Below are 24,843 nucleotides of genomic sequence, written 5' to 3' on the forward strand. Positions count from 1 at the left end.
GGTAGCAAGTCTACAAAAATTTGTTTCTTGCTCTTAACTTGATTGCCGCAAGTTATAAGGATAAATTGTTAACATTTTGTATTTCAGAAGTGATCTGACATCTTTGTCGGTAGCAAGTCTACAAAAATTTGTTTCTTGCTCTTAACTTGATTGCCGTAAGTCATCAGGATAAATCGTTCACATTTTGTATTTTCAGAAGTGATCTGACATCTTTGTCGGTAGCAAGTCTGCAAAAATTTGTTTCTTGCTCTTAACTTAACTGCCGCAAGCTCAAAGTTAAACAGGCTGAAAATAAACATATTGATAAACTCCTGTCACCTCCGATAAGGGTGATGTGCTCCATTTCGTTCTTCTTCGAAGCTTTATAAAATATTAGGTCTTATAAGAATAAGATGAAATTTACAAGATAGAGTAAGAATTTAAAAATACTCCAGTGCAGACAGCTGCCTAACATTTGTCAACATTCAAATTTACAGGAAAACAGGAAGGTTATATTTTGGGACGCTCACTATTATACTGATTACCTTGAATTTACAATTATTTATTTATAGCGATGCAGTTCAAGTTTTCTCTTCAAGCGATCATTAGTATTCTCTATATCTTCCTTGGAATTATTCTCCCACCATGCTTCTGTTGCACCGGTGAGTATAAATCCCTTTTTAAATTTTTGTGTTTCCTCTTTCTGGTGTCGCTTCCTCAAAACAATAACATGAACTACATATGCTACCTGCTGATCAAAGTAAATAACCTTAAAGCAGACAATCCGCTCTATCTAACTCAAAATTTCTTCTATTTAACAAATACAGAAGCCTTGACTGTGCCCTGTTCTGTTGTAAAGCACGCACGAAGCGGTTCGAGCACGAAAAAGAAGTGTAAGGAGAAACACGAGACGTAGTACAATAAGCCAATCAGAATCGTAGTTATAACAGTTCAAATATCTGATTGGCTGTACAAGAGTAAAGCTGTCAGAAATGTCAAGCCATCAAAGTTCACATTCTGCAATTGTTTACAAACTTAAATAGTTTGGCAGGTCGAATCTCACACTTTTGCCAGAATTTTATTAGTCTCTAAGTGGAAGTGAAATGTTCCGTGAGATCCGGCCGAATTGTGGCTCACAAAAACACGCACGTTTTTTCACATGATAAATAGTAAACAAACTGCTCAAGGCGAATTTCATGAATGAACGAGAGACGAATTCACCAGAACTGGAAGATTGCTCGAGATGACTGAGCCGCAAAACTCGGTTGCAGTGACTGATGTGGCCTTCACCACTCAGCACATCGGAAAGGACGTCAGAGCAAGCTCACTGTTAACACGAAGGGCGGTCGATGTAATTTCTGAGGCTTGCTTCACTGGCGATCTCCGAGCTAGCCACGTTAGCGCAGTCGCTCGCTCGCAGTCGCTCTGACACCGTCATGATTAGTATGAATTATAACAGTTATGCCACTTTGGCTTTATTTTTTATCATTCCTGTTTTGTTCTGTTTTGCTTTTGAACTCGAACTTTATATACTATACGGGTGTTTGATTTCTATTACTATTCGCTTGCAATCTAACTAAGCGTGAAAACCTTCAAAACTCGGACTGTTCATTTCGTTTTCACTTTGAGGATTTTCGTCTCTGCTCACGTTATAAGAACGTCAATTACGGCGCCTAACATGTTTATAAACCTTTGTTTGGTTGTTCTGTTGCTACATGCCGGCTCACTTGTTTCGAAATATCACTTTCAATTAAAAAAAAAAGGCTAAAGAAAAGTCCTTGAAAAGATCGGACATAATCCAATTTGGCAGATGGTGCGACAGTTAAGCTCAGCTCTATGCTCTATACTCTCATAGAGCACGCTCTTTTAACCAATGACAGCGCGCGTTATATCCGAACTTTATTTTGATATGAAATAAAGATACAAAAAAAGTAAAATTTTTAAAAAAGGCTCAAAATGACGAATTAAAACAAACGATTCACAGATATGGTGGTGCGTTGATGAACGCTATGAAAATATTCTTGATGTTTTTTTTGATATTTTCTTTCCGCTTATTAATTCACAATCAAAGATTAATTTTTGGTGATGAAAGCCTCCCATTTACGTTGAATTTTCAAGAGATGAGAATCACCTTTAGGGAAAACTCGTCAGGGTTCTCATGCTGTAAAGTTTTGAAATAAAGTTGTTTAATGTGCCTTTTTCATCGATGAAAATAAGAAATTATCTCGAGTGAGTGGAAACTAAATGATGTATTTATTTTGCCTACCACAGACGACGACAGTCGACACATCAAATTCAAAGACCCAATACCGAACATGGCCATGAAAAATCACGTGATCAAAAGTGTAGAGGTGCCAAACGAGGGGAGCTGCAGAGTAATGTGTTATATGGAGCCTAATTGTGTGTCCATCAATGTTGGACCTGTTACAGGAGGAAGCCAAAAATGCGATTTGAATAACGCCACGGAGGAAAACCATGCTTCATTTCTTCTCGTGAACAATCCAGGCTACGCTTATCTTGCAATCGAGGTAACATTTCACATTCTTACGAAACTGAGATGGTTGAAGAGATTGTTTGATTTTCTTAGGCTAAAGTGATCTTATTCTTGACATAAGGAAAATTAGTTCCAAAGTCAAAAGTTAATTTTGTTTTTTTTAACAGAATCCATGCAGCAGCAGCCCATGCTTAAACAGTGGCACCTGTCAGGCTGGATTCACCTATAAAGGTTTTCGTTGTGTCTGTTGGGAAAGATTCACTGGAGAAACCTGCCAAATCAGTGAAGGTGAAATGAGAGGATTGTGTGGGCAAGTCTCTCGTTTAGTACGAGAGGAGTTACTCACTTCAGTCCCAAACTTGAATTCAAGAACAAAATAGTAACCACTGAAGTTAAGCTAATCAAAGTGGTCTGTGAGCAAACTCGTGAATTGACAGATGATTTTCATAATTTTTTCGATTATGTTTAATGTTATCTGGTTTAGGGATTTTGTGGTTGATTGTCATATTTAGAGTAAGAGCAGTAGTTCAGTGTTCGCTAATGTAGCAAAGAAACAAAGGTAACGTTGGGATAAGAAGGCATTGCAATTGAAATGATCATGCTATTACATTTGACAAGGGTGAATGATGTCATGTGTTTTAAATATATATAATTTTTGTTTCTGGTTCAAAAGAAAAGGTTAGAGGTAAATGTAGGTGAAAAGTGAAATTTATTGTCTATCATTGTAAATATTGGAAAATCAAGGCAATACTGCCTTAATGAAAACACGAATGATTCCCTCTTTATCAAATGAGACATACATGAACGAGTTTTGAGTGATATAACTAAGCCCAGACTGCCACCGTCGTTTTGGATTTCAGCCTGGGTAGATTTTGGTCACGTGCTAGGCAACGTATAATCAAAAACAAGATAGAATTTCATTTCAGGCCTATTTATCAATTTTGTGGTGTATAACTTTCGCATTTTAGTACGTAATATTTGTTTTGAATCTTCAAATTGTCTTGAAACTTAAAAGAAAATCGTTCTTTAAAAATTCGCGGAAAATCGGTTGCTAAAATTGTTTGTTTAGGTGTTATCTGAGTTTCGTGTTAACCTGTAATTTCGTCAGTCGCCGGCACCTTTTGTTGCTTCACACAGAAAAAACACACGATACGTAATGTAATGATCGATTTTGTCCCCAATCTCACGCCATAACAGAAAAAGCTTTTGAACACCTGTAAACTCCGCTTCGGAGTAAGTGATATTTTTAATGAATCTTCGGATTGTTTTTAAGTTCAAGGATTGTAAATTACAATTTTATGACAAACGAAGGTTGTTCTATTATTTCAGTGTGAATCCTGGCACGCGTGCCAGTCGCTGGCGCCGCTCGTTGAAACTTAAACGAAAAAAAAAAAACTCTTTTAAGATTATCATTGGCTTCTTTTTCACCCCACCACTATTCTTAGGAACAAAGGTCGCCATTTCTTTTGTTCATTACTCGCCAAATACTATCAAATGCACTCAAAAGCCTAAAATTGAAAAAAAGTTTACAGGAATCGACCAATCGAGCGAGCGAGCGAGCGAGTGCCATTCTCCACATCATATCTACAACTCGCTCTTGCGCATGCATGCAATTGATGAGTTAAAAAGGAAAAGCCTATTACTGTAACTTTGCATGAATATAGCTGGTAGATATTAAGGAAAAGGAAATGGTACTAGTTAATGTTCAGAATTACGTTTTATCAGCCAGAGCAGTAGTCAGGAAGCAAACAAAAACCAGTCAGCATCCAAACCATTTAAAGTGGGCCTTTTGTTTTATTTTGTTTTTTGTTTGTTTTTACTGATTTTCAGTCAAAAGAAACTGCTCAGAAATCTACAAGTCCGCAGGTAAACCAACTGACGGTGTGTACACCATTAAACCTGATAATTTGCCTGCCTTTGATGTATTCTGTGACCAAACAACAGCCGGTGGTGGTTGGACAGTGTTCCAGAAGAGACTGGACAACTCGGTTAATTTCTACCGCTACTGGAACGACTACAAACGTGGCTTTGGTGACCTGAAAAGTGAGTTTTGGTTGGGACTGGACAAGATTCACCGGCTGACCTCAGATAATAACAGCATGTTGCGTGTGGACTTGGAGGACTTTGAAGGGAACACAGCATATGCCGAGTATAACTTGTTTGGTGTTATGAGTGAGAAAGACAAGTACAAGCTGATCCTTGGTTCCTATTCAGGTAGAACTGTTATTTCGTCGCTTCTATTCTAGTCATTCTAAGAGGGGGGGGGGGGGGTTGGGGAGGAGAGTGCTGAGTAATGTAAATATGCTTAACATATTTTACACTGATAGCTTTGGAAGACAAAAAAAGTAATCTCATCGATATGAAATCCTGAACAGTGAATACCAGACATTGATTAGTCCAAATGTATTCGCCGGTGGATCATGCGCAGTTAACCTGACAATCTAATCCAACTATGATGAGTGTCTCGGTAAACATATTTATTGGCATTACCATATTGAGTGATTAATCTCAAGAATCTTTGACATAAATCATAGATATTAATAAAATACTTTTACTCCATTTCATCATGGTTAAATTATACTTATCTGATATTTCATGATTTCTTTTGAATTACGAACGGCTCGTTGTTGGTGAAACGTAACACTCATATTGCTGCTCGTTTTGTTAGGAACTTCTGGTGACTCTCTTGCTATACATCGCGGTATGCCATTCACCACTAAAGATCAAGATAATGACCATCATGGAGGTAAAAACTGCGCCAATAAGTTCAAAGGAGCCTGGTGGTACAAGAATTGTCACCAATCAAATCTCAATGGTTTATATCTTAGTGGCAATCACTCCTCCTATGCTAATGGAGTGAACTGGAAAGACTGGAAAGGATATTATTACTCCCTCAAGAGAACCGAGATGAAAATAAGACCAGTGGATTTCTGAACTGTCATGTTTATGGCACAACAATGATACAGTACCAACTTAACCAAAAAAACGAGTGTCTCGATCAAGTCTATTCAGCATGTAATAATCACTCTTAAATTGGAGCTTAGCGAAATGTTGTTCAGGTTTTTCTTACTTCCCGATAATAATAATCATCATAATAGCAATAATAACTTAATCTGTATAGCAGTAGATGCAAAAAGCTCCTGATCATAGTTGTAAATTGACAGTTCATCATCAGTAGCTGTGGAAAAATGCGTCTTTAATTTGTTCTCAAAAAACAGAAACTAATGGACTCAATTTAAGGTTTATGCGTGAGACATTCTATAGCCTAGGGGCAGCGGCTGAATAGACCCTGCCTTCACAAAATTTTAGGCGGGTCTGAGGTATTCACAAGAGTCATCCTCGAATCTAAATGGCTTGTATCATCATAGCCATCAGGCTTCCTACGCTCCTTCTATCTCGGTTCTACAAGTTTTGATTCTTTACAATTTTGACTCGTATTTTCAGTTGACGGGACGCAAAGTTATCACACAGCCTTCATTTTTTTAAAGTCAAGATCAGAAGAATAAACCCAGTTGCTAATTCAGTTCTAGTTCCCTTTGATTTCTATAACGAAACTCCAAACAATTACCCAATAATTTGAATCTAAAGAACGCTATCAGAAAAACAAATATTTCAAGCTCTAGTGTACACTGGAATGCAGCACTGTAATGTCGATGATTCGAAAATGCTTCATATGTTGCTTTTATTTGAATTTTCTTAGCTTTTGCTAAAGCACTGAGAAGAACTTCTCACTTATTTGGAAAACAGAATTACCCTATTCTGACGTCGAGGACGTACGATGCAAAGATGGTCCCTACCTTTGACCATAGACTACTGTGCTTTATGTGGCCTCCCCTAGATCCACCCCGTGTTATTTTATGTATATTTTTGGGTCATATCGGTCGTTCGTTTTGGTCGCTAGGTTCGTTTTGTTTCGATCGTTTTGCTTTGGTCATTTCGGTGGTTTCGCACGTTTCGTTTCGTTTTGCTGTATCATTTCTTCATCCTGGTTGCCTGAGAGAAAGCCACCAGCTAAAAAAGCAAAAGATTTTAGGCAAACACGATCTTAAACTAGAAATATTTATGTTTTTTATTGTCAATTCTACTGCGTTTGTGTTCCAACAATTATCATTCACATCTAATCATTTGCGGCTTTTTCATAGAATTTGACTTTCCGGCACTTTTCAAAAACCTTGTACTGGATTATCAAAAATATAAAAGACCAAAACCATGAACTGATGAATACCTACAATTAGAACATATGATTAGGAATAAAAACTAAAGCGCGTCCGTTCATCGCTTATTAAACATATTTTGTTTTGTAACCATGATTACAGCACTTAAAATAGTTTTATTAACGATGGCACGACACCACTTTTTTAGCGATTGATATTCTCTGGGGTATTTAAGACCCTCACTTTAATCTAATAGAAAAAGAAAGACCCCTTCTACGGTATTTTCGTGGTTTAAATGTTTGGAACAATGACCGTATCCTTTGACGGCCGTAAATAAAGCCATTCGGGCGGCTGGTAAATCGGCTGATAATGTCCACGGCTGAGATATTGTCCAAAAATTTTAAAAAATATTTGGCCGAGTAGCAAAGCTTCGAGGGAAAATGTGACGTTTTTATGACAATCTTTCAGCCAAGGACAATATCAGCCGAAATACCCGCAAGCCAGAAGGAGGTTTATCTATTTTAAAACGTACCCTCCTCTTAATTCTCATATCACGCGAGACCGCTCGTAAAAAACAAGTGCTTATCTGATGCGGATGCGCAGTTGCGACCAGCTTTTTAATATTTTACTAGACTCTACAAAAAGAGTGTTTTTTGTAAAGTAGCCAGTATATGGGCGCGAAAATTAATGGTTGATTATAACGTCCTAGGCTTGTTTCAAATTTCCCTCGAGACTTTGTCTCACTGTGTTTGGGTTCCTACAATTATTGATCTCATCTCATCATTTGTAGCTTTGTTTGCAGGACTCTTATTGAGGTATTTCATTGAGTATTATACTTCTACAATGTTATTTAGAGAAAACCAGTCACCCACAGTTAACACAAAAGCAGTGATCTGATGACTACAAATAAGTAGAACAGCTGAAAAGGAAGAAGGCCTGTAACAGCCGTCAATTCGATGTCAATTCCACGTTTTATTCGATCCGATCAACTACGCTCAGCACACCGTTCGAATACAATACCGTACAAGAAATCCTTACAAACAAGCAATTGTCTCTATCCGTAACCTTGAAAACTGCTGAAATATCCGTAATGCTTCCGTAATGTTCTATTCCTTCGATGTGAGACTAGTTAAACGATCCTTATCCGAGAAATAAAGGCGAAAATAACAAGCGATAAAAGCACATATATGCCGAGGTTTGACCTAGTGTCGAATGACAACACCTCGGCGCAGACTGGGCCTAGTGCACAGGACACCTAGCATTTACAAGGCCTGTGGCGTTTATGTTCACCACTCATAACATACCCAAACACAATATCAAGTACAACAAACATTTTGTCAGTCAGAAGGTAAGAAATATATTTGTAAGCTACTTTCCATTTTTTGCACGAGGGTCAACGTATTCACAGGAATTATGTCGAGCTACGATGAAAATGATGTTATTAATAAAGCTCTGTTGAGGGGCGTTCGAAATGGTAGCCTTAGAAACCCTTTATGGAGATCATTTGCATTGTCAACTCAGTTATCAGAACTAAGTTACCTTGTGGTCAATAACAACCTCTTTTAACAAGAGTACCCTAGTGCAAATAAGGTTTTCGCGCACGATGAGAATTACAGTATCGTACAACGCTTACTTGTAACAGTATATCACATTCTCTGTAACACTGTATATTTTATCATTAAGCAGGCCTATGGCTTCCTGGGTGAAAAAAAGAAACCTCAAAGGCGTCATGTACCCCTTGCATTTTATCGCCATTTTTTCCAAGTTTCTGGGCACTTTCTAGTAACATCAGTTTTTTCAGCAGACAGATATTAAGTCGAAATGTTTAGTTTGTGGTGATATCGTTTATAATTTCGGCATGTACCAAGACCCGAAACAGCAAAACGAAACGAAACGACCTAAACGAAACAAGTGAAACGACTGAAACGTAACGACCCCAGATAATGTAGATTTCACTTCAGATAATCTCTCGCATATAATGCTTTTAAATATTATGGCCGTCTCACGAAACTTTATTTTTTCTCCACCACACGAGCAGCTGAAACTTAAATTTGACACTCATATACAGTTTTCAGGACGAAACGCCAGCCAAATTGAATACCAAAGCGTAAGGAGTGGAAGAAACAGATAACGGTTCCATTGACAACATCTACGTACGTGAGTTTTTTAGTGAGGAAAATGCGACACGTTGTGTAGTTCTAAAAATTCCGACATATTTTCATAAATTTTAACTTGAAAAACGTAGACCTGTCATAACCTGTCATAACCTGTCATAACACATATCACTAAGGAAAATAGGACCACGTTGTGTAATTCTAAATATTCTTACATGTCTCGCTGAAAGTGTCTTGACCAAATAATTTGCAGCTTTGTTTAAGAGTTAGACTTGCTATATATGTATTTCGGAACATACTACTGGATTTTCATAGAAATATTTCAATGACTGTCATATCCAGTGGTACTAAGATGAGACTCCGCAGTAATTTAGATTAAAACGCAAAAGCTTTGACCTGATTATTAACAGCAATTAGAACAGCTGAACAGGAAGAAGGACTGTGGCGTATAAAACAGAGGTTTTGTTTTGTTACCATAGTTACAGAAGTTCAAACAGTTCTATAAATTGAAGAAAAGCACGACACCATAAAGTTTTCATTATTGATACCCTCAAGAACAAAACTAAGTACGGAAAAACACTTTTTCGCTCAGAAGGTAAGAGATCTGTGAGCTACTTATCTACATTTCTTAGACCAAGCCTTTCTTGCTCAGACCAATTGCGTTGATTGCAGAATTGATTAAGAAAAATTTTGAGTAAATTTCTGTCAATTCAGCCACACGATATTTCACATTCTGTCACACCCTTCTGGTCAAAGTTGTTGCAAATTTGAAAGTTTTTAGGTTGAAGTTCTCAAATATCATCCGAAAGTCATAGAATGCTTGCGACCTGTCTAACCAAGATAAAATCGGGTGATGTTTAATGCTAACTACCCTGTTCAACTACCATGAACAAAACGAGACATAAAAAACTTAGGCCTCTGTACTTTACATACATTCTATCGCATTGTTCAATTTAAAGTTGCTTCAAAGTTAATCTTCATGTTAATAATGTGCAATGCTGTTCTATCGTAGTGAAGAACATTTTGAGATAAAAAAGGATAAATTGTTAACATTTTGTATTTCAGAAGTGATCTGAAATCTTTGTCGGTAGCAAGTCTACAAAAATTTGTTTCTTGCTCTTAACTTGATTGCCGCAAGTCATCAGGATAAATTGTTCACATTTTGTATTTTCAGAGGTGATCTGACATCTTTGTCGGTAGGAAGTCCGCAAAAATTTGTTTCTTGCTTTTAACTTAACTGCCGCAAGCTCAAAGTTAAACAGGCTGAAAATAGTCATATTGATAAACTCCTGTCACCTCCGATAAGGGTGATGTGCTCCATTTCGTTCTTCTTCGAAGCTTTATAAAATATTAGGTCTTATAAGAATAAGATGAAATTTACAAGATAGAGTAAGAATTTAAAAATACTCCAGTGCAGACAGCTGCCTAACATTTGACAACATTCAAATTTACAGGAAAACAGGAAGGTTATATTTTGGGACGCTCACTATTATACCGATTACCTTGAATTTAATTATTTATTTATAGCGATGCAGTTCAAGTTTTCTCTTCAACCGATCATTAGTATTCTCTATATCTGCCTTGGAATTATTCTCCCATCATGCTTCTGTTGCACCGGTGAGTATAAATCCCTTTTTAAATTTTTGCGTTTCCTCTTTCTGGTGTCGCTTCCTCAAAACAATCACACGAACTACATACGCTATCTGCTGATCAAAGTAAACAACCTTAAAGCAGACAATCCGCTTTATCTAACTCAAAATGTCTTCTATTTAACAAATACAGAAGCCTTGACTGTGCCCTGTTCTGTTGTAAAGCACGCACGAGACGGTTCGAGCACGAAAGAAGTGTAGGGAGAAATACGAGACGTAGTACAATAAGTCAATCAGAATCGTTGTTATAACAGTTCAAATATCTGATTGGCTGTACAAGAGTAAAGCTGTCAGAAATGTCAAGCCATCAAAGTTCACATTCTGCAATTGTTTACAAACTTAAATAGTTTGGCAGGTCAAATCTCACACTTTTGCCAGAATTTTATTAGTCTCTAAGTGGAAGTGAAATGTTCCGTGAAATCCGGCCGAATTGTGGCTCACAAAAACACGCACGTTTTTTCACATGATAAATAGTAAACAAACTGCTCAAGGCGAATTTCATGAATGAACGAGAGACGAATTCACCGGAACTGGAAGATTGCTCGAGATGACTGAGCCGCAAAACTCGGTTGCAGTGACTGATGTGGCCTTCACCACTCAACACATCGGAAAGGACGTCAGAGCAAGCTCACCGTTAACGCGAAGGGCGGTCGATGTAATTTCTGAGGCTTGCTTCACTTGCGATCTCCGAGCTAGCCACGTTAGCGCAGTCGCTCGCTCGCAGTCGCTCTGACACCGTCATGATTAGTATGAATTATAACAGTTATGCCACTTTGGCTTTATTTTTTTATCATTCCTGTTTTGTTCTGTTTTGCTTTTGAACTCGAACTTTATATACTATACGAGTGTTAGCTGTGTTTGATTTTTATTACTATTCGCTTGCAATCTAACTAAGCGTGAAAACCTTCAAAACTCGGACTGTTCATTTCGTTTTCACTTTGAGGATTTTCGTCTCTGCTCACGTTATAATAACGTCAATTACGGCGCCTAACATGTTTATAAACCTTTGTTTGTTTGTTCTGTTGCTACATGCCGGCTCACTTGTTTCGAAATATCACTTTCAATTAAAAAAAAAAGGCTAAAGAAAAGTCCTGGAAAAGATCGGACATAATCCAATTTGGCAGATGGTGCGACAGCTTAAGCTCAGCTCTATGCTCTATACTCTCATAGAGCACGCTCTTTTAACCAATGACAGCGCGCGTTATATCCGAACTTTATTTTAATATGGAATAGAGATACAAAAAAAAGTAAATTTTTAAAAAAGGCTCAAAATGATGAATTAAAACAAACGATTCACAGATATGGTGGTGCGTTGATGAACGCTATGAAAATATTCTTGATGTTTTTTTAATATTTTATTTCCGCTTATTAATTCACAATCAAAAATTAATTTTTGATAATGAAAGCCTCCCATTTACGTTGAATTTCCAAGAGATGAGAATCACCTTTAGGGAAAACTCGTCAGGGTTCTCATGCTGTACAGTTTTGAAATAAAGTTGTTTAATATGTCTTTTTCATCGATGAAAATAAGAAATTATCTCGAGTAAGTGGAAACTAAATGATGTATTTATTTTGCCTACCACAGACGACGACAGTCGACACATCAAGTTCAAAGACCCAATACCGAACATGGCCTTGAAAAATCACTTGATCAAAAGTGTAGAGGTGCCAAACGAGGGGAGCTGCAGAGTAATGTGTTATATGGAGCCTAATTGTGTGTCCATCAATGTTGGACCTGTTACAGGAGGAAGCCAAAAATGCGATTTGAATAACGCCACGGAGGAAAACCATGCTTCATTTCTTCTCGTGAACAATCCAGGCTACGCTTATCTTGCAATCGAGGTAACATTTCACATTCTTACGAAACTGAGATGGTTGAAGAGATTGTTTAATTTTCTTAGGCTAAAGTGATCTTATTCTTGACATAAGGAAGATTAGTTCCAAAGTCAAAAGTTAATTTTGTTTTTTTTTAACAGAATCCATGCAGCAGCAGCCCATGCTTAAACAGTGGCACCTGTCAGGCTGGATTCACCTATAAAGGTTTTCGTTGTGTCTGTTGGGAAAGATTCACTGGAGAAACCTGCCAAATCAGTGAAGGTGAAATGAGAGGATTGTGTGGGCAAGTCTCTCGTTTAGTACGAGAGGAGTTACTCACTTCAGTCCCAAACTTGAATTCAAGAACAAAATAGTAACCACTGAAGTAAAGCTAATCAAAGTGGTCCGTGAGCAAACTCGTGAATTGACAGATGACTTGCATGATTTTTTGGATTATGTTTAATGTTATCTGGTTTTGGGAATTTTGTGGTTGATTGTCATATTGAGAGTACGAGCAGTAGTTCAGTGTTCGCTAATGTAGCAAAGAAACAAAGTAACGTTGGGATAAGGAGGCATTACAATTGAAATGATCATGCTATTACATTTGAGAAGGGTGGATGATGTCACGTGTTTTAAATATATATCATTTTTGTTTCTGGTTCAAAAGAAAAGGTTGGAAGTGAATGAGGGTGAAAAGTGAAATTTATTGTCTATCATTGTAAATATTGGAAAATCAAGGCAACTCTGCCTTAATGAAAACATTAATGATTCCCTCTTTATCAAATGAGACATACAGGAACGAGTTTTGAGTGGTATAACTAAGCCCAGACTGCCACCGTCATTTTGGATTTCCGCCTGGGTAGATTTTGGTCACGTGCTAGGCAACGTATAATCAAAAACAAGATAGAATTCCATTTCAGGCCTATTTATCGATTTTGTGGTGTATAACTTTCGCATTTTAGTGCGTAATATTTGTTTTGAATCTTCAAATTGTCTTGAAACTTAAAAGAAAATCGTTCTTTAAAAATTTGCTGAAAATCGGTAGCTAAAATTGTTTCTTTAGGTGTTATTTGAGTCTGTAATTTCGTCAGTCGCAGAAAAAGCACACGATACGAAATGTAATGATCGATTTTGTCCCCAATCTCACGCCATAACAGAAAAAGCTTTTGAACACCTGTAAACTCCGCTTCGGAGTAAGTGATATTTTTAATGAATCTTCGGATTGTTCTCAAGTTCAAGGATTGTAAATTACAATTTTATAAACGAAGGTTGTTCTCTTATTTCAGTGTGAATCCTCGCACGCCTGCCAGTCTCTGGCGCCGCTTGTTGAAACTTAAACGAAAAAAAATAAACTCTTTCAAGATTATCATTGGCTTCTTTCTCACCCCACCACTACTCTTAGCAACAAAGGTCGCCATTTCGTTTGTTTATTATTTGCCAAATACTATCAAATGCACTCAAAAGCCTGAAATTGAAAAAATGTTTACGGGAATCGACCAATCGAGCGAGCGAGCGAGTGCCATTCTCCACTTCATATCTACAACTCGCTCTTGCGCATGCACGCAATTCACGAGTTAAAAAGGAAAAGTCTATTACTGTAACTTTACGTGAATATAGCTGGTAGACATTAAGGAAAAAGAAATGGTACTAGTTAATGTTCAGAATTACGTTTTATCAGCCAGAGCAGTAGTCAGGTAGCAAACAAAAAGCAGCCAACATCCAAACCATTTAAAGTGGGCGTTTTGTGTTATTTTGACTTTTGTTTGTTTTTACTGATTTTCAGTCAAAAGAAACTGCGCAGAAATCTACAAGTCCGCAGGTAAACCAGCTGACGGTGTGTACACCATTAAACCTGATAATTTGCCTGCTTTTGATGTATTCTGTGACCAAACAACAGCCGGTGGTAGTTGGATAGTGTTCCAGAAAAGACTGAACGGCTCGGTTGATTTCTACCGCTCCTGGAACGACTACAAACATGGCTTTGGTGACCTGAAAAGTGAGTTTTGGTTGGGACTGGACAAGATTCACCGGCTGACCTCAGATAATAACGGCATGCTGCGTGTGGACTTGGAGGACTTTGAAGGGAACACAGCTTATGCCGAGTATAACTTGTTTGGTGTTATGAGTGAGAAAGACAAGTACAAGCTGATCCTTGGTTCCTATTCAGGTAGAACTGTCATTTCGTCGCTTCTATTCTTGCCATTCTAGGAGGGGGAGGGGGGGGGGGAGGAGAGTGCTGAGTAATGTAAATATGGTTAACATCTTTTACATCAATAGCTTTGAAAGACAGAAAAGTAATGTCAGCTCATCGATATGCAATCCTGAACAGCGCATACTGGACGTTGATTAGTCCAAAGGTATTTGCCGGTGGATCATATGCAGCTAACCTGACGAACTAATCCAACTCTTATGAGTGCCTCGGCAAACACATTCATCTGCATTATCATATTGAGTGATTCAATCCCTAGAGTCTTCGACATGAATCATAGATATTACTAACAATACTTTTATTCCATATCATTATTGTTAAATTATACTTACCTGATATTTCAAGGTTTCTTTTGAATTACGAACTGCTCATTGTCGGTCGAACGTAATGCTCATAGTGCGGATCGTTTTTTTCAGGAAATTCTGGTGACTCTCTTGCTCTGCATGGCGGTATGCCGTTCACCACTAAAGATCAAGATAATGACATTTATGGAGGTGTCAACTGCGCCATTAGGTTCAAAGGAGCCTGGTGGTACGAGAGGTGTCACTACTCAAATCTTAATGGTTTATATCATCGTGGCAATCACCCCTCCTATGCTGATGGAGTAAACTGGTTTCACTGGAAAGGATATAATTGCTCCCTCAAGAGAACCGAGATGAAAATAAGACCAGTGGATTTCTGAACCGTCATGTTTATGGCACAACAATGATACAGTACCAACTTAACAAAGGAAACGAGTGTCTTGATTTAGCATGTAATAGTCACTCTAAAACTGGAGCTAAGCGAAATGTTCTTCAGGTTTTTCTTGCTTAGAGAAGAATAGTTGATCCTGTAGAATCAGCCAATTAAACAGTGATAATAATAATCATAATAATAATGACTTAATCTATTAATCTATGTAGCGGTACATTCAAAAAGCTCCTTATCGTAGTAGGAAATTGACAGCTAATCATAAGTAGCTCTTAAAAATGCGTCTTTAATATTTCCTCAGAAAACGGAAAGTAAAAACCTCAGTTTAAGGTTTATGGGTGAGACATTCTATATCCTGGGGGCAGAGGCTGAAAAGACCCTGTCTCCATAAAATTTTAGGTGGGTCTGAGGTATTAGCAAAAGTTATGCTCGAATCTCAATGGCTTGTATCATCATGGCCATCACGCCTCCTATGCTCCTACAATCTCGGTTATACAAGTTTTGATCATTTATTTCATCGGAAAAAAGTTTCCCCTCAAACTTTGACCAATAAACTATCTTAAACTATCAAGGTGTATTGCAGTGTGTGCTGTTATCGCCGGTTACACTAAATAGAATCCTGTTGTTTGGTTCTGAAATATGCATACAGGTTTGAATAGCGTAAGCTGTCAGAAAGCCAAATTTTTAAGAAAGAGTTTACCATTAAAATGTTAAGCGAGCGCTAATCAAATTATGATATTCGATGCATTGTTGTTGACGTCTTTCGTCACGAAAGGGTAAAATTTGTCAAATTCTGGCCTTCTGAAATGTGTAGAGTATCAATCGGTGTAGTCTAAAAGCTCTGTCCTACTATCTTTTCAACTTAAAATGGTTAAAATCTAAGATTTATTGAGCTACTTATATAAAACGGTTGGAGTTTGTTCAATGAAATAATTTGCATAATCGGCTGTCACGCTAGCAAAATCGCTGAAAGTTTGATGTCACCGCAGCGAACAAAATTAATAAGTGCAAGATTTTTTTATATTTTTCTGCAGCCAAACATCTTATTAGAAGAAATCAAGCGGAGTTTTCAATGGTCTGGTCTGGACTTGAGCAATATCAACCAAGAAGGAAAGAGTACTTTTGACCAATTTCAGAAAGCTGTCTAACGAGTGTTTTTAAATAAACTAGACCCTGTGAGCAGGGTAACTGGGATACCTGGATGGTACTGGATCCTTGGAATCAAGTGTAGTGATACTACGCGTGTCGGACTAGTATACTGAAATAGTGAGCTCAAGTCTGGCCAAGGGCATACACCTGTCTCAAAACATAGGCATGCTATGCATGCAAGAGTAATTTTTTGTAGGGTGGGTGGATTACTTGAAACATTGTAAGTGGTCTACATTCTTACAAAAGGAAAGAAGATTATTAACTCGGGAAAGAATGAAAATGTCGAATTACCTCACACACAGGTATTTTGTGGTAGATTATGTGTGTTGTGCGAATAAATGTAACCAAAGATAAACTGTATTGGTGCCACGGATACCTGTTAGTACAAAATGTAGACAGCAGACTGCAGACCGGATACAAAATATAGACTGCAGAGTGGGTAAAAAATGCAGACTGAGAATCTGAAGAGTTTTTACGTCTGGTATATAATAACATGTCATCTTACAGCTTACCGAGCGTCACGTAATCGCTTTTCCGCGATCAGCCTTCACGATTATTTGCACTATTGTGGAAAATTCCTGGCCCATTTCTTGATGAAAATCGATCGTAATATAATTTCAAGCCTTCAACATGGTTGGTGTGATGTCTGTACAGATTTTACCAATGTAATAAAAGTAGATGACGTGAATGATAGTGATGGTAAAGCAAGCTTAAAAGGGCAACAATCGCCAGAAACTACAACGGACACACAGGGTATGAGTAAGTTTTATTGATTTTTCGAGAAAAATCTTCACATTTCGAAATATTTATCGTTGTAAATCGACCATATTTCGTTCCCTATACTATTCCTAATAACGTGTTCAAATTTTCAACGTTTCCTAGCATAACTTACTCTGAGTCACACAACGCGTAACGCGTTCGTGAATTAATCGTTGGCTCTTTCTCGAGACGTGACCTTGGGTCGCCTGTGACAAGACAATTGCGTAAACAATAGTTGACATAATAACATTATACACAAAAAACACGGGATTTTGGATCATGTATTTATTAAAAAAGAATATCCATACAACTACAATAAAAACAAACATAAGATTCACCTTTCTGATCGTGAAATTAATACCATTCGCAACGTTATCGTAGCTTCGTTCCCTGGCATCAAGTGAATCCAACATGGCGTCTTTCTTCACTAGCAGTTTGCATCCATTTGAATTTTGTTCTTTAGTCTCACGGTAGTAGTGTTATTCAATAGATTGCATAGAGTATATGCAGTTTGGTTTCAGATTTCAGATTTCAGATTTTGCTTTTTACAACGAGTTTACGTTTTCAACGAAGACATTGGCGTACTTGGCATACAAGACATACAAGGCATTCAATACTTTCATGGCTTTCAAGCGTTCGCGATTCTGTCCGATCCAAAATTACCGCTCAATAACATCTTTTTGTGTGGATTGGCCGCGAACAATACGACTTGTGTATGCGTCTATAAGTATTTTGAGCGTTTGCCCCATAATGCTCCAGATGATCGTAATCCAATTACGTTGAAATACAAAACGACTGACAAAATAGTTTTATGGGCAAAAATCTCGTGTTCGTCATGTGACCCGGCCCTGTCCGTGAATGACAACGTCAATCATCATCAAGATAGCACGCGTGATCAGCATGTGAACACCTCATTGGATCACAGTTAGTTGTCATAGTGTTGAGGGCCCAATGACCTCTGGGTACTATTGCGCAATTTTTCCATTTTGTGGCGGAGGAAAAAAACAAAAAACAAAAAAAAACAAAAAAAAAAGACGATAAAAAAACAAAGGCATTTTATGACTGGGCTACCACAGGTATCCCAGTAATTATGACGAACCCTGAATAAACAAATATCAAAATTGATATACTTTTTATTCACGTAAAATATCACACAGTTTAAAAATACAAAACATTTTTTGCTGCATGGCGTGTGATACGAAGACCAGGGTATTCAACTTTTGAAATTTTCGATGTCGCAAGAGGTCAAAAAAGGGCCTTTAGCAGCTTTGACTTTTTAGAGCTCTAAAAATTTTATTTTGACGTATTTCCAGAAACTGCTGTGGTTTTATTTACCTGCAACCAAAGATAGTTTATCAGGCAAAGTTTGAGGGAAAACTTTTTTCCGATGCGAAATACCTTGGACCGCTCTTACAGAGATCGCCACTTAATGGGTTGAGTATAACGTTATAGGCTTGTTTATAATTTTTGCTCGAGACTTTGTCTCATTGTGTTCGGGTTCTTCCAATTTCTGATCACATTTCATCATTTGCAGCTTTGTTTTAGAGTTAGACTTGCTGACTCAGTTTTCAAAAGTCCTATGCTGGACTTTTATTGAGGTATTTCATTGACTATTATACTTGTCCAATATTACTTGGAGAAAACCAGTCACCCACAGTTAACACAAAAGCAATGATCTGATGACTACAAATAAGAAGAACAGCTGAACAGGAAGAAGGTCTGTGGTGTTTATGTTCACCACTCATTAAACCGTTCTGTTTTGCAACCATAGTTACAGCACTTCAAATACTTCTCTAGAGGGCAACAAGACACGACTTTCCCTTCTGACACACCCAAACACAATATCAAGTACGACAAACATTTTGTCAGTCAGAAGGTAAGAAAATATATTTGTAAGCTACTTTCCATTGTTTGCACGAGAGTCAAAGTATTCACAGGATTTAAGTCGAGCGTCGATGAAAATAATGTTATTTATAAAGCTCTGTTGAGGGGTGTTCGAAACGTTAGCCTTAGTCAACTCAGTTAGTAGAACTAAGTTATCTTGTGGTTAATAACAACTCCTTTTAACAAGAGTACCCTATTGCAAATTTAACAATTAGTTCAATTGGCTCAAGAAGCTAGAGTTGCTCTCGGCTACGCCTCGAGCAAATCTTACGCATCTTTCGTGCTCTCCAAACTTCCCAAGTGCTTCATATCTCGATGAACGCACAGCTGATGTATGAACCAATTGTTTTATAACATTTTCAACCCGATGGAAAATTTTTTTTCCGCGAGGGTTTTTTTGCTGACGTCATGAGCGTGCACAATAGGAATATGAAGCACGCTCGCGCAATTGAATTTGATTACACAAATTTACTAGCTATGTTATAAAAGGTTTTTGCGCACGATGAGAAGTATCGTACAACACTTACTTGTAACAGTATATCACATTCTCTGTAACATTGTACATTTTCTCATTACGCAGGCCTATGGCTTACTGGGTAAAAAAAACCTCAAAGTCGACATGTAACCATTGCATTTTATCGCCATTTTTCCTAAGTTTCTGGGCACTTTCTAGTAAGACCAGTTTTGTCAGCGGACAGATATTAAGTAAAAATGTTTAATTTGTGGTAATATCGTTTATAATTTCGGCATGTACTGAGACCCGAAACTGCAAAACGAAACGACCAAAACGAAACAAGTGAAACGAAACGACCAAAACGAAACAAGTGAAACGAAACGACCGTAGAAAATGTAGATTTTACTTCGGATAATCTCTCGCATGTAATAATTTTAAATGTTATGGCCGTCTCACGAAACTTTATTTTTTTCTCCACCACACGAGCAGCTGAAAATAAAATTTGACACTTATATGTAGTTTTCAGGAAGAAACGCCGGCCAAATTGAATACCAAAGCATAAGGAGAGGAAGAAACAGATAACGGTTTCAATGACAACATCTATGTACTTGAGTTTTTTTGGTGATTTTTTTTTCAATATGGTTTTCTCGACGCCTCACGCCCAGCTGATGGTAATAGAGAGATAACTGAATTTCCCCGTGAGATAGATTAGGAGTAGACCATAATCTAAACGAGATGAATATGGCGCCTGACGCCTGAAACCCCTGGGCATTCATTTTAGTTTTATTATTTTTTTTTGTATACTACTTTGGTCGTTTCGGTCGTTTCGTTTTGGTCGTTAGGTTCGCTTCAATTCGATCGTTCTGTTTTGGTCACTCTGGTGGTTTTGCATGTTTCGCATGTTTGCCTTTTCTGTGCCCTGTTCTGTTGTAAAGCACACACGAAGCGGTTCGAGCACGAAAAAGAAGTGTAGGGAGAAACACGAGACGTAGTACAATAAACCAATTAGAATCGTTGTTATAACAGTTCAAATATCTGATTGGCTGTACAAGACTAAAGCTGTCAGAAATGTCAAACCATCAAAGTTCACATTCTACAATTGTTTACAAACTTAAATAGTTTGGCAGGTCGAATCTCACACTTTTGCCAGAAGTGTTTTAGTCTCTAAGTGGAGGTGAAATGTTCCGTGAAATCCGGCTGAATTGTGGCTCACAAAAACACGCACGTTTTTTCACATGATAAATAGTAAACAAACTGGCGAATTTTATGAATGAACGAGAGACGAATTCACCGGAACTGGAAGATTGCTCGAGATGATCGACTGAGCCGCAAAACTCGGTTGCAGTGACTGATGTGGCCTTCACCACTCAACACACCGGAAAGGACGTCAGAGCAAGCTCACTGTTAACGCGAAGGGCGGTCGATGTAATTTCTGAGGCTTGCTTCACTTGCGATCTCCGAGCTAGCCACGTTAGCGCAGTCGCTCGCTCGCAGTCTCTCTGACACCGTCATGATTACTACGGTATGAATTATAACAGTTATGCCACTTTGGTTATATTTTTTATCATTCCTGTTTTGTTCTGTTTTGCTTTTAAACTCGAACTTTATATACTATACGAGTGTTAGCTGTGTTTGATTTTTATTACTATTCGCTTGCAATCTAACTAAGTGTGAAAACCTTCAAAACTCGGACTGTTCATTTCGTTTTCACTTTGAGGATTTTCGTCTCTGCTCACGTTATAATAACGTCAATTACGGCGCCTAACATGTTTATAAACCTTTGTTTGTTTGTTCTGTTGCTACATGCCGGCTCGCTTGTTTCGAAATATCACTTTCAGTTAACAAAAAAAAAAAGGCTAGAGAAAAGTCCTGGAAAAGGTCGGACATTGTCCAATTTGGCAGATGGTGCGACAGCTTAAGCTCAGCTCTATGCTCTATACTCTCATAGAGCACACTCTTTTAACCAATGACAGCGCGCGTTATATCCGAACTTTATTTTAATATGGAATAGAGATACAAAAAAGTAAAATTCTTAAAAAAGGCTCAAATGATGAATTAGAACAAACAATTCATAGATATAGTGGTGCGTTAATGAACGCTATGAAATTATTCTTCATATTTTTTTAACATTTTCTTTCCGCTCATGAATTCACAATCAAAGATTAATTTTTGGTAATGAAAGCCTCCCAGTTACGTTGAATTTTCAAGAGATGAGAATCACTTTTAGGGAAAACTCGTCAGGGTTCTCATGCTGTAAAGTTTTGAAATAAAGTTGTTTAATGTGCCTTTTTCATCGATGAAAATAAGAAATTATCTGGAGTGAGTGGAAACTAAATGATGTATTTGTTTTGCCTACCACAGACGACAATAGGCGACACATCAAATTCAAGGACCCAATACCGAATATGGCCATGAAAAATCACGCGATCAAAATTTCAGAGGTGCCAAACGAAGGGAGCTGCAAAATAATATGTTTGATGGAGCCTAATTGTGTGTCCATCAATGTTGGACCTGTTGTAGGAGGAAACCAAAAATGCGAGTTGAATAACGCCACGGAGGAAAATGCTCCATTTCTTCTCGTGAACAATCTGAGTTACACATATCTTGCAATCGAGGTAACATTTCACATTCTTACGAATTTTAGGTGGTAGAAGAGATTGTTTCATTTTATCAGGCTAAAGTGATCTTATTCTTGACATAAGGAAGATCTGCACAATAGTTTACCTTGTTTTGTCAACAGAATCCATGCAGCAGCAGCCCATGCGTAAACAGTGGCACCTGTCAAGCTGGATTCACCTACAAAGGTTTTCATTGTGTCTTTCGGGAAAGATTCACTGGAGAAACCTGCCAAGTTGAAGGTGAAATTGCTGGATTGTGTAGGCTAGTCTCTCGTTTAGTACGCGAGGAGTTACTCACTTGAGCCCCAAACTTGACTTCATGAACAAAATATTAACCTCTGAAGTAAAGCTAAAAAAGAAAATCCTATTATTGTTACTTTACATTAATGTAGCTGGTAAATATTAAGGAAAAAGAAATGGTACTAGTTAATGTACAGAATTAAGTTTTATCAGTCAGAGCAACAGTCAGGAAAGCAACAAAAAGCACTCAACATCCAATCAATTTGAAGTGGGCGTTTTGTTTGTTTTTTTGTTTATTTCTATTTTCTGATTTTTAGTCAAAAGGAACTGTGCAGAAATCTACAATTCGGGTAAACGAAGGGACGGCGTGTACACCATCAAACCTGATAATTTGCCTGCCTTTGATGTATTCTGTGACCAAACAACAGCCGGTGGTGGGTGGGCGGTGTTCCAGAAAAGACTGAACGGCTCGGTTGATTTCTACCGCTACTGGAATGACTACAAACGTGGTTTTGGTGACCTGAAAAGTGAATTTTGGTTGGGACTAGACAAGATTCACCGGCTGATCTCAGATAATAACAGCATGCTGCGTGTGGACTTGGAAGACTTTGAAGGGAACACTCGATATGCTGAGTATAACATGTTTGGTGTTATGAGTGAGAAAGACAAGTACAAACTGCTCCTTGGTTCTTATTCAGGTAGAACTGTTATTCCGTCGCTTCTATTCTAGTCATTCTAAGAGGGGGGGGTGGGGGGAGGGGGAGGAGAGTGCTGAGTAATGTAAATATGCTTAGCGTATTTTTTATTTTGGAGAACGAAAGAGTGCGTAAGCTCAGCTCATCGATGTGCGATCCTGGACAGCGCAAACCGGACGTTGATAAGTCCAAAGGTATTCGCCGGTGGATCATGCGCAGTTAACCTGACGGACAAGTTTAACTCTGATGAATGCCTCGGTAAAATATTTATTAGCATTATCACAGTTAGCGATTCAATCCCTAGAATCTTCGACATGAATCATAGATATTACTAAGAATACTTTTACTCCATTTTGTTATTGTCGAATTATACTTATCCGATATTTCAAGATTTCTTTTGAATTACGAACAGCTCGTTGTTGGTCAAACGTATTACTCATAAAGCGGCTCGTTTTGTCAGGAAATTCTGGTGGCTCTCTTGCTTATCATCGCGGTATGCCATTCACCACTAAAGATCAAGATAATGACAATAAGGGAGATCACAACTGTGCCATTCAGTACGAAGGAGCCTGGTGGTACGATGATTGTCACCGATCAAATCTCAATGGTTTATATCTTCGTGGCAATCACTCCTCCTTTGCTAATGGAGTGAACTGGTTTCACTGGAAAGGATATTATTACTCCCTCAAGAGAACCGAGATGAAAATAAGACCAGTAGATTTCTGAACTGTCATGTTTATGGCACAACAGTGATACAGTACCAACTTTAATAAAAAACACCAGTGTCTCGATCAAGTCTATTCAGCATGTAATAATCACTCTTAAATTGAAGCTTAGCGAAATGTTGTTCAGGTTTTTCTTGCTTAATCTTTCTACGTGTTTTTGAAAATAGGAATAGTTGATTCTGTAGAATCGGCCAGTTAACCGATAATTATAATAATAATAATAATAATAATAATCACAATCATAATCATTATCATAATCATAATAGTAATAATGACTTAATCTACATAATGATACATGTAAAAGCTCCTTTTCATAGTTGGAAATTGACAGTTAATCATAAATAGCTCTGAAAAAATGCGTCTTTAATCTTTTCTCAAAAAACTTAAACTAATGGACTCAATTGAATGTTTATGGGTGAGACATTTTATAGCCTGGGGGCAGCGGCTGAAAAGACCCTGTCTCCATAAATTTTAGGTGGGTCTGAGGTACTCACAAGAGTCATCCTCGAATCTCAATGGCTTGTATGATCATGGCCATCACGCTTCCTATGCTCCTACAATCTGGGTTATACAAGTTTTGATTGTTTAAATTTTTGACTCGTATTTTCAGTTGACGGAACACAAAGCTATCACCCAGCATTCATTTTTTCCAAGCCAAGATTAGAAGAGCAAACCCAGTCGCTAATTCAGTTCTAGTTCTCTTTGATTTCTGTAACGAAATCCCAAACAAATACCCAATGTTTTGACTCTGAAGAATGCTATCAGGAAAACAAATATTTCAAGCTCTAGTGTACACTGGAATGCGGTAACGTAATGTGGATGATTCTAAAATGCTTTGGACGGTTAAGAATATATGAAAGTCATATATTTGAACTGCGGATAAAGACGTGAATAAAAGTGATCCTCGCAGTGATGTGCACTACTTAGGCAGTAGTGAAAATAAGGCCTGAAAAAAATTCAGGCCTGTACGGGATTTGAACCCATGACCTCTGCGATACCGCTGCGAGGATCACTTTCATTCACGTCTAAAATGCTTTGTTTATTGCTTTTATTTGTATTTTGTTAGCTTTTGTTAGAGTAAATACCCTGCACTGCTATTGATAAACATATTGCACTTTTAATCATAAGAACACATTGTCACGCCAAAGATATGGCTCATCAGGTGATTATGTAACAAACTGAGTTTGTAGGAATACCAAATGTAAGGATGAGTAG

The 24,843-nt window shown here is 37.8% G+C and overlaps 3 protein-coding genes across 3 annotated transcripts; all 3 read left to right on the top strand.

The window, feature by feature from the left end:
* The first annotated feature begins 588 nt into the window (after window positions 1-588).
* Window positions 589-5,407, top strand: LOC136279763 (microfibril-associated glycoprotein 4-like). The gene is made up of 5 exons (XM_066163855.1): window positions 589-641; window positions 2,251-2,507; window positions 2,641-2,761; window positions 4,304-4,687; window positions 5,142-5,407. Exons 2-5 carry the CDS (start codon window positions 2,295-2,297, stop codon window positions 5,405-5,407), a joined length of 984 nt encoding a protein of 327 aa, XP_066019952.1. The 5' UTR covers window positions 589-641; window positions 2,251-2,294.
* Window positions 5,408-12,019: 6,612 nt separating this feature from the next.
* On the top strand, window positions 12,020-15,096 carry LOC131794487 (microfibril-associated glycoprotein 4-like). Its single transcript, XM_066163623.1, has 4 exons — window positions 12,020-12,232; window positions 12,367-12,487; window positions 13,989-14,372; window positions 14,831-15,096. The coding sequence occupies exons 1-4, from the start codon at window positions 12,020-12,022 to the stop codon at window positions 15,094-15,096; spliced, it is 984 nt and encodes a 327-aa protein (XP_066019720.1).
* A 6,659-nt stretch (window positions 15,097-21,755) lies between these two features.
* On the top strand, window positions 21,756-23,629 carry LOC131798285 (microfibril-associated glycoprotein 4-like). The gene is made up of 5 exons (XM_066163856.1): window positions 21,756-21,965; window positions 22,091-22,208; window positions 22,361-22,363; window positions 22,526-22,906; window positions 23,364-23,629. Exons 1-5 carry the CDS (start codon window positions 21,756-21,758, stop codon window positions 23,627-23,629), a joined length of 978 nt encoding a protein of 325 aa, XP_066019953.1.
* The last annotated feature ends 1,214 nt before the right edge of the window (window positions 23,630-24,843 follow it).

Source organism: Pocillopora verrucosa, chromosome 3 (assembly GCF_036669915.1).
Source record: "Pocillopora verrucosa isolate sample1 chromosome 3, ASM3666991v2, whole genome shotgun sequence".
Lineage (NCBI taxonomy): Eukaryota > Metazoa > Cnidaria > Anthozoa > Scleractinia > Pocilloporidae > Pocillopora > Pocillopora verrucosa.

What these genes read in the sequence shown, in the direction of transcription:
- LOC131798285 (XM_066163856.1), top strand. Translation starts at nt 21,756, where the DNA reads ATGGCCATGAAAAATCACGCGATCAAAATTTCAGAGGTGCCAAACGAA. An exon ending in ACACATATCTTGCAATCGAG is followed by an intron (nt 21,966 to 22,090) that starts GTAACATTTCAC and finishes TTTTGTCAACAG; the next exon opens with AATCCATGCAGCAGCAGCCC. An exon ending in GCTCCTTGGTTCTTATTCAG is followed by an intron (nt 22,907 to 23,363) that starts GTAGAACTGTTA and finishes TCGTTTTGTCAG; the next exon opens with GAAATTCTGGTGGCTCTCTT.
- LOC136279763 (XM_066163855.1), top strand. Translation starts at nt 2,295, where the DNA reads ATGGCCATGAAAAATCACGTGATCAAAAGTGTAGAGGTGCCAAACGAG. An exon ending in ACGCTTATCTTGCAATCGAG is followed by an intron (nt 2,508 to 2,640) that starts GTAACATTTCAC and finishes TTTTTTTAACAG; the next exon opens with AATCCATGCAGCAGCAGCCC. An exon ending in GATCCTTGGTTCCTATTCAG is followed by an intron (nt 4,688 to 5,141) that starts GTAGAACTGTTA and finishes TCGTTTTGTTAG; the next exon opens with GAACTTCTGGTGACTCTCTT.
- LOC131794487 (XM_066163623.1), top strand. Translation starts at nt 12,020, where the DNA reads ATGGCCTTGAAAAATCACTTGATCAAAAGTGTAGAGGTGCCAAACGAG. An exon ending in AACCTGCCAAATCAGTGAAG is followed by an intron (nt 12,488 to 13,988) that starts GTGAAATGAGAG and finishes ACTGATTTTCAG; the next exon opens with TCAAAAGAAACTGCGCAGAA. An exon ending in GATCCTTGGTTCCTATTCAG is followed by an intron (nt 14,373 to 14,830) that starts GTAGAACTGTCA and finishes CGTTTTTTTCAG; the next exon opens with GAAATTCTGGTGACTCTCTT.